General features: G+C 39.5%; 1 protein-coding gene across 1 annotated transcript in view; it reads right to left on the bottom strand.

Annotated features, from left to right (window-relative positions):
* Positions 1-1,277: 1,277 nt before the first annotated feature.
* The window catches only part of LOC308351012 (membrane-spanning 4-domains subfamily A member 4A-like), a 30,720-nt gene continuing 18,465 nt past the window's right edge, over positions 1,278-13,532 (bottom strand). The window contains 5 exon segments of the mRNA XM_080816471.1: positions 1,278-1,445; positions 1,447-1,557; positions 5,290-5,391; positions 8,812-8,970; positions 10,108-10,164. Coding sequence (XP_080672597.1) covers positions 1,350-1,445; positions 1,447-1,557; positions 5,290-5,391; positions 8,812-8,970; positions 10,108-10,164 — 525 coding nt within the window. The 3' untranslated portion in view covers positions 1,278-1,349.

Below are 13,532 nucleotides of genomic sequence, written 5' to 3'. Positions count from 1 at the left end.
GGTCAGCCCACTAACTGTCTTCATCATCATAGCTTCTAACAACACATGAAAATATTTTGACTGATTATTTACATGTTCAACTATGCCCTGCTCTGTCAGTTTAACCTACATGAGAGGAAGCACTTCACTCTCTGGATGCCTGCCCATCGCAGACACTTTATAAATATGTGTTTAATAAAACAACAATGAACGGATATATATACAAATACGTATACATGCACATATGTATTCACGTGTATGTGTATTAAAACTTCTATGGTTCAGGCTGTGCCAACCAGAGTAGTAGTTGCTCTACTTATTTTATCACAAGTCTACGAGCCATGTGATATTATTACTATTTTACTGAAGAGAAATAGGAAACACAGAGACATTTCATGGTATGTCCATGGCAACTGGAAGAGACGGAATTTTTGAGATGAAAACCCAGGGTTGTCTGGTTTACAAGCCCCCATTGTTTACCACCACACTATATTTCCTGATATCATCATTTAGTTTCTTCTAAGTTTCATCTGTCTAGGAAGTAGGCAGTGCATGAACTTACTGTTTCTAATTTAATTTAATTTATTTTTGCTCTGTAATAAATCAAGTGTATTTAACGAGCATTCAGAAAATACCATGTACTGCACAATCACATATGTACACGCATGGTATCACACTGGATACATATTTGATTAATGTATAATCCTGCCCCATGGAAGAGAGAGAATGGGGTGAAGAGAGGGAAAAAAAGTGGGGGAGAGAGAAAAAGTAGGGAAGGAGAGAGAAAGAGTCCTTGTATACATACAAGGACTGAATATACTATTAGAAGGTATTTCCACGGTAGAAGAAAAACAGGAAAAGGAAGGAGAGGGGAAAGCTGTGCATCTCAATGTTCTGAAGGTAAAAACACCTTGCATTCCCAAAGGCAGGAGAAGAAAGTCAAACAAATAGGAGGAGTACTGGCCAGGGAAGCAGAAAAATGTAGTCTTTAAGGAGCCCTCATTTCAGCAATGTCTTTTTGACCTTCTGCTGAATTTAATTTACCAACTTAATGTCCTTATATAAAGTTCTGAAGATGGTTAAAAATTTTATTTAAGAGAGAAAGAGCACAAGAGGGGAAGGACAGAGAGAGAAGGAAAGAGAGTCTCAAGCAGGCTCCAGGTTCAGTAAGGAGACTGACATGACTTGATCTAATGATCTTGAGATCATGACCTGAGCTGAAATCAAGAGTCGGCACTTAACCGACCGAACCACCCAGACGCCCCAATGGATAAAAACTTTCAAGCACCATGAACTCATTAAATGCATGATTTATTTATTTAATTTCTGCTATTGTTGATAAAAAGCCAGTAAAATGAGCTGTCGAGTTCTTAGGGAAAAATGAGAACATCACTTTGAATCATGAAAATACCAGAGTTGGATTCTGGTACTTTTCCAAATGGGGTTCTTGCACAACTGTCAGGATGGATTTTCTGGAACATTTTGTTGTTGGTCTGTTGGTGGCATCAAACCTCCTGAAAATGGTGCAGGAAATGCAGTTTCTGCCATGTGAGGATTTGATGGCATAATCAACATAACCTGTGAAGTCAATCAGAGTGCCATAGGTGAGTCAGCCAAAAAAACCACAGGGCTTCTCCTTCCTGTCCACACAATGGCATCACTATCTGAGTCTACTCTTTCTTCTTGGAATTTGGTTTCCATATTAACTTGGTGGGGTTTCTCTGGCGTTCTGGAGCTCAGACTGGATCTTGGAAAATCATGCAGCGATAGCTCGTGGCTGTTTTTGTGACTCTGTAAGTGGACTGATCTTACATATGGATGAGTGTGCACAGCAAGTTGGAGACCAAAGTGTTATAGAAAATTTAGAGCTCTTTTTCCAAATCCAGTTCTTTATGCTGATGGCAACAAGATATCCAAATCATGATTTGCTGGCCGTGACTCAATCATTTCAAAAACCACAGAGACCCAGAAAGCCAGGAACCATCAGCAAACTAAGGAAAATTCTGGTCTTTCTTCCACAAACTCAAGTGTGAAATAGAGTATGTATGTGTGTGAGGGCTGGGGGAGGATAGAAACAGGAAGAGATGAAACTTTGGCCTTAATGCCTCAAAGACACTGCTCTTCTGGATTTGCCCCAAGAGATTTGTGGGAGCAGCTTTTCCCAGCTCTGTAACTCCAGGAGCAGAAGGGAACACAGACCTAAACATTACGGTAGGAAGGTTACTAAAGAATTTGCTCCCTTGTGCAGATGATTTGGTCAATGAAAATAAAAAATTTTCACTTAATGAAATTACAAAGTCAACAGGAATTGCTGAAAACTCTAACTTCTAGGGTCTTATAACACAGAAGTCCACAGATAGAGTTAGTCCAGCTCTCTTCTGTGGGGCAGGAGATGCAGTGTACCACGGCAGCCCCAAAGAAAGTAAAGAGGCACAAAATGGCAGAGAAGAGCAAGAGAAAAATAATCTCATCAAACTATTACTGTTTTAGGATTTGCCTTTGGACAATAAAACTATGAGCAACTCTTGGCATTTTAATTCAATTCTTGGAAGATATCCTTGTCCTATTCTTCCCAGTGCCTCTTGGTCTCTTCTCTCTTCCCATTTACCAATCGTCTCTATGTGATGCTCTTTCAGTGGCCAGGAGGGTCTGCTGCAGGTCTCAGGGTAAGAAATGGGCAGGTATGCACACATTGGTAAAGAAGTTTGAAACCCTGACTTTCCTTAGTAGCCCAGGGAAGGTTGCTACGATAGGATAATGAAGCAAAATCTGGTCCTCTCTAGGGACCTCTCCATTGTGAAGTATTTTCTGATCTGGACTAAGAGAGGAAGCCCTTAGGGGGAGTAAGGATGGAGAAAATTAAGTTGTCTTTATTCATTGTGGGAGGCAAGATGCTAAAAAGACACCCAGTGACCCATGCCCCTATGTGATACCCACTGCTTGAAAATGAGTGGGACCTGTGTATATGATGGGATATCACTCCTATGAGTAGGTTACTGAGCAGTTGACTTTGAGTTTATCAAAAAGGACATTACTCTGTAAACATTTTTCCAAAAAAGACATACAGATGGCCAATAGGAAAAGGTGCTTAACCTCATTCATGATCAGGTAAATGCAAATCAAAACCACCGCGAGGTACTACTTCACAAACATGTCAGAATGGATACTATCAAAAAAGACAGGAGACAAGTGTTGGCAAGAATGTGGAGCCTGTTGCATCATTGATGGGAATGTAGATTGGTGCAGTCACTATAGAAAACAGTATAGAGGTTCCTCAAAAAGTTAAAAATAGTAATTTTTAATGATCCAGTAATTCCATGACTGGTATTTACCCAAAGAAAATGAAAACACTGATTTGAAAAGAAATATGTTCTCCAAAGTGGCTGCACCAGCTTGCATGCCCACCAACAGTGTAAGAGGGTTCCCCTTTCTCCACATCCTCTCCAACACACGTTGTTTCCTGTCTTGCTAATTTTGGCCATTCTAACTGGTGTAAGGTGGTATCTCAATGTGGTTTTGATTTGAATCTCCCTGATGGCTAGTGATGATGAACATTTTTTCATGTGTCTGATAGCCATTTGTATGTCTTCATTGGAGAACAGTGTGGAGATTCCTCAAGAAGTTAAAAATAGAGCTTCCCTATGACCCTGCCATTGCACTACTGGGTATTTACCCCAAAGATACAGATGTACTGAAAAGAAGGGCCATCTGTACCCCAATGTTTATAGCAGCAATGGCCACGGTCGCCAAACTGTGGAAAGAACCAAGATGCCCTTCACGGACAAATGGATAAGGAAGATGTGGTCCATATACACTATGGAGTATTATGCCTCCATCAGAAAAGATGAATACCCAACTTTTGTAGCAACATGGATGGGACTGGAAGAGATTATGCTGAGTGAAATAAGTCAAGCAGAGAGAGTCAAGTATCATATGGTTTCACTTATTTGTGGAACATAACAAATAACATGGAGGACATGAGGAGATGGAGAGGAGAAGGGAGTTGAGGGAAATTGGAAGGGGAAGTGAACCATGAGAGACTACAGACTCTGAAAAACAACCTGAGGGTTTTGAAGGGGCGGGGGGTGGGAGGTTGGGGGAACCACGTGGTGGGTATTAGGGAGGGCACAGATTGCATGGAGCACTGGGTGTGGTGCAAAAACAATGAATACTGTTACGCTGAAAATAAATAAAAAATTTAAAAAATAAAAAAAAAAAGATATATGTTCCCCCATGTTTATTGCAGCATTATTTACAATAGCCAAGATACGGAAGTAACTGTAGTATCCATCGATAAATGAATGGGAGAACAAGACGGATATATACAACTCAGCCTTAAAAAAGAATGAGTTCTTGGGGCGCCTGGGTGGCTCAGTGGGTTAAAGCTTCTGCCTTTGGCTCAGGTCATGATCCTGGGGTCCTGGGATTGAGCCCCACATCGGGCTCTCTGCTTGGCGGGGAGCCTGCTTCCTCCCCCTCTCTCTGCCTGCCTCTCTGCCTACTTGTGATCTCTGTCTGTTAAATAAATAAAATATTAAAAAAAAAGAATGAGTTTCTATTATTTGTGACAATATGGATGGATTTAGAAGGTATTATGCCAAGTAAAATAAGGCAGAAACAGAAAAATACCATATCATCTCCCTTACATGTGGAATCTAAAAAACAAAACAAAGAAAACAGATTCTTAAATACAGAGAACAAACCAGTGGTTGCCAGAGGGAAGGTAGGTGGGGGAGGGATGGACAAAATAGATGAAGGGGGTTAAGAGGTATGGATGTCCAATTATAAAGTGAATCAGTCATGAAGATGAAAAGTACAGCGTGGGAAATATATTCATTGTATTGTAACAACCTTGCATGGTGACAGGTGACATCACAGTGAGCGCTGGGTACTGAATAGAACTGTCAAATCACTAAAGGGTATACCTCAGTTTAAAAAAGGACATTATTCTGGGTAGATTAGACCTAATCCTATGAGCTGTTTAAAAGAAACTTAGAGCATCAGAGGTTTTCACTCTCTTGCTGGCCTCAAAAGTAGAAGTCAGTTGTTGTGAGTTGCACAGCTGAAAGGAAATCAGTTCCACCACAGGAGCATGGAAGGGGAGTAGAGGCCTCAGCTGTGAACACAGCCCCAGCCAGCTTCTGATAACAGACCCTGAGCAGAGGAACCAGCTGAGGTGTGCCCAGACTCTTCACCCATGGAAACTGAGAAGTGACAAATGTGTGTTGTTGAAACCTCTAATTTTCTGGAATGTACTACACGGCCACAGAAAACTAGCACACTTGACTTTGAGGCAAGCCCAATACTCACCCCCTCAGGATGGCAGCAGGTTACTTTGCATCCAAAGGCAGAAAGGGACACAGCAACGCAGAACTCTAGCATACTTAACAGGATCACCATAGCATCCAAACCCTAGAAATGAATTTATAGCCAGGAAATGTGAGAAATGGAGATGACAAGATGAAAAATACAGACCATCTGGTTACAAGGCTAAACCAGAAGCACTGGCCTGCTGTCAGAAAAACTGGTTCCTCACGGCAGTCATACGCCCTTGGCCAGGGTGGGCCTATTGGATGCCACTTACCCTCTCATTTTTTTCATTAATGAAAGAACCACTTTTTCCCATCCTCTACCTTCCAGTGCTATTGTAGTTACAGAATGTGAAAACTCTTTAAATGGGGGGTAAGGGATCATAAAGATAACTTGGGTTTTTCAACCACCAGACATTCCATATAGTTGACACAATAATATCATCTCCTATCTTGGTAGTTATATGCAGAGTAATAATTGTGGGCAGAATATTAAAAGACCAAAGAGGTCCACATCTTAACCTCTGGAATATGTCAAGGGATATGTCAAGTTAAATAGCAAGGGAGAATTAAATTTGCAGATTAAATTAAGGTTGTTTATTAACTGACCTTGAGATGGAAAGATTATTCTGGATTACCTGGGTGGGCCCAAAATAATGAAAGAATCCTTCTAAGTAGAAGCGGGAGGCAGGAGAGTCAAAGTTCAAGAGAGATTTGAAGAGGTTGCCCTGCTTGCTTTGAAGACAGAGGATGGGATCACAAGCCAAGGACTGAGGGTGGCCTCTGGAAGCCGGCAAAGGCAAGGAAACGGATTCTCCCTTACAGCCTCCAGAAGGGAATGTAGCTCTGCCAACACTTTGATTTTAATGCAAGGACAACCATTTGAAACTTCTGACCTCCAGAATAGTAAGATAATAAATTTATGTTGTCTCGAGTCACTAAGTTGGCAATAGTTGTGTTAAAGCAGCTAACGTAACAATAAAAACAAAGTTAATCAGTCTTTAAGCCATCTCCCCAGAGAACTGGCTTGAGGTTTCATCTTTAACCAAAACGTATGGTCAGATTTGAGAAACACTGGGCAGTACTCTTACTCCTAAAAATCTGAATTGGAGGCCTGGGATTCTTTGGTCTAAATATTCTCTCTTTCTCTCTCCATGGTCGGGCATAGTACCTATCCCTAACCTTGTGGACCTTGTGGAAGTGTCAACAGATCAGAGCCCAGGACACAAGTTACACAGACTCAACTGGGCCTTGAGAATATTGGCATTCGTCATTTTTAAAAATCTATTTACTTATCTCTTCAACATACGGTAGACTTTATGTTTCAGGAATTGTTGTAGGCACAGAAGACAGAGCAGCAAATAGAACAGATGATTTCCCTAACCTCAAGGATCTCACCATCTGGTGGGGTAGCCCAGGAATTGGCAAACCTTTTTCTGTAAGAGGCCAGCTAGCACATATTTTAGGTTTTACAGGCCATAAGGTCTCTGTCATAAATACTCAGGCTCTGAGAGTACCAAAGCAGCCACAGACAATATGTAAAAAAATGGGTGTGGTTATGTTCCAATAAAGCTTAATTTATAAAAAACAGTGGTCAGGCTGGATTTCCAGCAAAAAGTAGTTTGAGCAAAAAATCTGAGTTTAAGCCATATAAAACCATTGTCTTTCTAGACCAAGTGGAATTGATCATTGGCAATTTCATACTGTTCTGCCTAATGATTCCAAGTAGTATGCGCTGTCCTCTTTCCTCTAAAGAGCTCACCTTTTCTAGCCTCTTCTTGTAATCATACTCAAAAGTAAGGTCTTAGGTCTTCATCAACTGCTAGCTGCTTTCCAATATTTCTAAACTTTCCTACAAGGAACTCCTAAAGGTAGAGGCCTGGTCTCTTTAAGTCTCCTGGAGTGCCAATGCTAGGACCAGGAGTATAGTATGGGCTCACAGACCTGTGGACTGACTGTGCAGGTGCCCAGGCAGGAAGAGACCCGAGAGTTCAGATCCCAAGTAACCCTTATGGATTTACCCCCCAAGGACAAGCAGAAAAAATGTTCACAATAGGCATCTGTGACTACCTCTGGGAGAATGTGATTGAGATTGAACATGGAACTGGCTACCTTATTTAGAAGTCCTCTTGTTAAAAAAATCATTAAGGACTTCAAGACAGCAACAGCAGAATAGTAAAGCAGGTGTAGGTCTCTTTTAACTGGTAAGCCTGTGTGTCTGCGCAGGTCCCATGTCCAGGTAGCCAGCCCCATGAAGCCGGTCTGTTCCACATTTTGTCCTTAGCACTGTACCCTGACAGACTGCAAATGGACAGAACTGCAGAAACTGAAAGTAGGTTTCTTCAGGATAACAATACAGAACAATATAAAATATAGATATGGATAAGGACATTGGAGGCAGGAAAGCACAGAATCTCATCTTGCTTCTGCCAATTCCCAACTGTATGATCTTGGGGCAAAAATGAAAGTTGTCTGAAGAAACTCTATTATTTTGAGTAACAGGCAAGAAATAAGCTTTGCCTACTATAAGCCACGTTAGAAACCTCAAGGGAAGTATGAATTAGTTTAGCAGAAGCAGTCAAGGGGTTGTATTGGCGTGATGATGCATCACTCAGGACTTATCAAGGATTAGCTGGGAATGAAGAAAAACCATAATGAGTCTGAAAGAATGTTGAGTTTCCATGTTTGGGTGCAGACAAGAGATGGTGAGACAGAGAACTAACCAAGCAGCACAGAGAAAGGCCAGAAGGAAGCTTGCATGGAGGGGAGACAACAGGAAACTTTGTGGTGCTGAGAATGGCTAATAGACTTTTTTTTTTTTTTTTTTTTTTAGACTCTTTAGGAGTAAAGTTTCAGTTGCATTTTGTCCAGGGCTGTACCTCATGAGCGTTCCCTCCCTGCACTTACCCAGAGCCTACAATATCTTGTGTTAGTGGTAATTTGGAGAACTAAAGACATTAGGATAACATCTAAATGAGGGCAAGTGGTACAGAGAAGTAGTGATATACAGAATGGAAATTGGGAATTTGCCAGGAGCTAGATATTGAGGCCCAAAGTGCTTAATCTTGCAAGATCATTCAGAGATGTTGGGGCTGGGGGAGGAGGGTAATGGGTGATTTGCCACTTGTTGGATAATGTTCAAGACAATTTTATTTTATTATTAGAGAACCAGGAAACTCTACTAGGGAGCTCCGGGGACACAGAGGGATTGACATCTGGGCTCCCTTTTTAGACTGGACAACAGAATTGTTGTTTTGAAATTAAACAGAAAAAAATATGCAATGTGTTTAGTGTACTAACTAGTGAGAGTAGGTGTTCCATAACTATGAGCTTCCTTCCCACTTTCCCTCATCACATATGGAGGAACAAAGAGAGAGATGAGACATGGGCCTGGCTCCAAATACAAGATTTTCCTCTTCTCCAATCATTTTCAATTTCCCAAAGTGATTCCTTCTTTTGCCAGAGCCAGAGCGCCTGTGACTTGCTTCCATCACAGTACCCCAGGAAAAGAGGAAGCACTCACCATGAAAATATACAGGGACATGAAGCAGTTCTCTGTCTTCTCAAAAGTGCTGCAGTGAAAGAGATTGTATCGGAAACTATTCAAGTGGCTTGCAGTGAAATAGGTCCCAAATGCAGCCAAGACAGAGCTGGAGATGTTTAACCCCAGGCTACTTCTGATCTAGGACGAAAGGAAAATCAATTCAACAATCTAGTGGTATCCCCAGGGGTGTCACCAGCAGGCACTCCACACCCCTCACTTCTGTCCCCACAGTCCAGCTGCTCCATCTTGACTACCATACTGTTTCCTCACTGGTCTCTCCCCTCACAGCTGCCCCCACACAAACATGATCCTGTGGCTTCCAAGCTTGAATCCTTCAGACAACCCCCACGCACATAAGATAAACTCTTTTTTCAATGTTAATTAGACAGTTCTGTCTGTGCCCATCTCCTGCCATGCTCTGTGCCGGGTGCCTGGCTGTGCATTATTTCCCAAATGTGGCCTCCACGCTTTTGTGTATGACCTCCCTCTGCTCTGTATTCCTTTCCTGCATTCTCTTCCTTTGGAGGCTTATTACAAGAATGAAAATTCTCCAAGAAAGCATGACAGGTTGAGTGTGGCTGTAGCACAAGGGGGATTTTAATGGTCATAGCTGGACCAGATGCTATGGAGACACAAGGTCAGATCTGGAAAAGCCATAAAGGTCATGCTCCATAATCTGATCTTTATGCTTTGAGCAAAGAAAACGCAAATATGGCCTTTAGGGAGCAAAACCATATGTTGAGATCTGAGCTTTTAACTTTTTTTGGCTTTGTGAAAGACCTATTGGCATGAGAGTTGTATTGTAAGTTTGCTTTTCCTTATTTAATAGCCTTATTGTGAATTTCTTTCATTGCAAGCCAAATGAAAATCCTTTCCATAAGCAGTCAGAATACACATTTTAATTAATAAATCAACAAAGATTATGCCACACCAACACTTGGTGTCACTGTTATGGATTGGATCTCAAGCTGCAACATCTATTTGGCCAGTCCCATTGGAGATTCCTTTTCAGGAATTCTCTGTATTTTCATAAAGATTCTCTCAACACTGCCTTCCCAAACTCTTCATTGTCATATCAGTAATTTTATGAGCAGCCAATTTTTTTATTATAATTTCTGAAAGACCAATGCAACTATGTAAAACAATCTCTCCTGATTTTTAAAAAACAAAACCCCTCTTGTACTCTGGCAGAACAAATACTTGATTAGTCCTTCTTCTTCTGGGACAAAAATAAGCAAACAGATTAAAAGAAAAAAAAAAGGAAATATTACTCACCAGACCTTTTGTAGTTTTAGTCCCTGCAACAATTGACAAGGACCCTGAAACAATAAACTAGTAACAAGAGAAAAAAAATTGGATAAAAAAACTTTAAACAAATATTTGAAGTCAAAACTTACTAAAACTTACCCCTAACTGTGATAAATTTGTTAAAAAGATCAATTATATTGGGAGAAACACAAAAGATTGTAAATAACTCTCCTCTTCTCCCAGAAACAACAGAGAAACTCTACCAGATGGATTCACAGGAGAATTTTTCAAGCCTTTCAAAAAAAATGTCTAATTGCAATGGTATTTAAACATTTGAGGTCCTTGAAATACAAAGAAAGCTCCTAAATTCCTGATATGAAGGAAACCTAATATGGTACCAAAATTTAATAAGATTTTAGAAAAGAAAAGAAAGTAAAGATCGTTTTTATTTAAAATGACTATTAAAAGTTATAAACAAAATAGTAGCAATGAAAGTTTTAAAATTCCATATCAGATGCTGATTATTTTTTAAAGTTTTTAATAATATACTATTCCATTTGGTTCCATCAGTTGGGTGATTATTTTCCATTTACCTAAAACAGCTAGAATCAAGTTGATTGGATGCCCCCCCACCCTTGCCTTAAACTATTTGACTGTTAGAATTTCTGGGTTTGCTTTCCAATTTGATTTCAGGAGTTTCAAAAATTGTATCTTAATATCAAACAAAGACTGATCTAATGAAACAGCTTGGTAAATTTCTTCAAAATGTTTATAAATTCAAAGACATGGAGATGGTAAAGGTTAACTAAGTCACCTCCAGAAAAAAATAGCAGCAAGAATCATCCATTATATTATATGAAATGAATCATGACTATGTGGGATATTCCTTTAAATGTCCAGGTTTTTAAAATATTGAATAGTATTATAATTTATAAATACAAATTTAAGGAGAAAATTCACATCAAATTATTATTCATGTTTATAATGTTAAGACATTTAATAGAATTCAACACTATTACGACTTAAACATTCTTTATAAGATATAAAGAGTTTCATCTTCCATACATAATGGAACATTTGTCTTGGTCTGGAAGTCTTTATCATATTTAATGAGGAAACACTAGGGCCATCTCTATTAAAGTCAAAATCAAGATAAAAGTGTAGATGAACAGATATTACTCTTCTTAGTATATTAACCAAAATAACTGTGTAAGAAAAATATTTGAGGAAAATGTTTACATTTACTGCTATTTAAATATGAATGCATTATGCTGAGGATCTCCAAGAATACCAATTAAAGGCTACTATAAACTTTAAGAAAAATTAGTAAGGTACATGGGAAGAGCATTATATACAGAAATTATATGTAAATACATATGTATTTGTGTGTGTGTGTGTGTGTGTGTGTGTATTTGTGTAAAGATTTGTTTAACTATTTGAGAGAGAAAGAGGGAGAAAGTGTATGAGTGGGGGAAGGGGCAGAGGGAGAGGGAGAGAGAGAATCTCAAGTGGACTCCTCACTGAAGGCAGAGCCTGATGTAGGGCTCAGTCTCATGACTATGAGATCATGACCTGAGCTGAAATCAGGAGTCAGATGCCTAAATGACTAAGCCCCCCAGGTGCCCTTGTATTTCTGTGTTTAAAACACAGGATTTAATATCACAGCAAAAAATATATTAAGTTTCCAAGAGAAAAAAACTTAACAAGGACTCTGAACGGTGTATATGAGTAAAACTTTACGGTGTTCCAAAAGTCCATCGAAGAAAACATGAACAGATAGACTCATGAGAGAATAATTTTATAGCATTCTGAAAAAGGACATACAGCTGTACTGGAAACTAGATTGTCAAAGATAAGAGATATTTGTGATTAGTTCTTGGTATTGGTTGTTGTACTGTATAAGAGAGTAAAGGGAAGCACTTCACAGGTGAAGTTTGGAAATAAGGTTGAAAGAATAACGTAAGGTTGCAGCAAAAATGTTCCACCAATTAAATAAAGACTGATCTAGTGGGATTCCTATGATGGTTTGAGTGATAGTTCAATTGACAAACATAGCTCCTGCAGCTCCTGGAAATCTATGGAACCTGTAGAGGACATAAATTATGAGAACTGGTTTCCAAAGTAGTGTTGAAAAGGAAATTAGGGGCACCTGGGTGGCTCAGTGGGTTAAGCCTCTGCCTTTGGCTCAGGTCATGATCTCAGGGTCCTGGGACTGAACCCTACATCAGGCTCTCTGCTGAGCAGAGAGCCTGCTTCCCCCCAACCCTGCTCCTGCTTCTCTGCCTACTTGTGATTTCTCTCTCTGTGTCAAATAAGTAAATAAAATCTTTAAAAAAAAAAAAAAAGGAAAGTAAAGGGGAAGCAGAACTTGTGAGTGGCTGATGTCTGCAAGACTGAAATCAGAACAACCCTGTTTGGGCCCTGATTCCTGTACCAAATAAAAGCATGATCTTGAGCAAATCACTTAATTTCTCCAAGTCCCAGTTTCTTCATCCACAAAATGAGGACAATGATAAATCCTTTCTCAGAAGTCTGTGATGGTTGCACAAATGGAACTGAATACATAAATCACTTAAAACAGTGCCCAGACTATGGTAAGTGTTGAATAAAAGCCATTATTGACATTAGTATCATCACACGTGTAAAGCATGGTGCAAATGCCCAGGAGTAACACAGTGTATGCGGTTCTTCAAATCTTGCACTTCTTCTATAAACAGGCAAAGGGGAACAAAAAGCCAACTCTGTAATAAAATTCTAAACTCTCTCATTCTCAACGTTGTAGATGAATGGAAACCCTACAGTACTTGAATAGGGTTTTCTGGTTCTAACATAAACTTACTTTCTTCTTGTCACTTGATACTTTGCATTCTGTTTACACTCTTAATTTGCAGAGAAACTCCCTTGCATTTTATGTTAAGGGAAAAAATTTAACTTTCTTAAAGTTTCACTTAATCTTATAGTTATTTTTGTTAAATTTATGAAACAAAATTTATCTAATAGCAGCTCCATTTGTTAAGATTTGATAGCTGATTATAAATTGTCTGCATACCAGCCATGACTCTTCTTTCTTGTTAATGAAATCCTCATTTTGTTCATGAGGTCAGTGAGCCCTTCCCAGCCTAACTGAGAAGTGAATTTCAATTAGTCCAAGCCAACAATGGCAAATCCATTGCCCAGATTTGGTTTGGGAATATAAAGGATTTATGCACACAAAACATTTATGAACAATGAGATGTATCCAGTCTGACACGATATGCCAGCCATCCTCATTGAAGTCCTTGCACTCCTGAACTAACCAACCCTAGAAATGACTAGCCACTGGGTTCCTAGTTGTGAAACAATCAGTGCTTTCAATGTTTAATACATTCTGTTTGGGTCTAATATACCATACTAAATATTTAATCTTCCTAGCTTTCTATGAGTCTTTTATTATTATTCCCATTTTAAATGTG

This window comes from Martes martes (assembly GCF_963455335.1).
Source record: "Martes martes genome assembly, chromosome: 10".
Classification (NCBI taxonomy): Eukaryota; Metazoa; Chordata; class Mammalia; order Carnivora; family Mustelidae; genus Martes; species Martes martes.
Note: the sequence above shows the minus strand (reverse complement) of the source record. Positions and strands in the feature narration are given on the sequence as shown.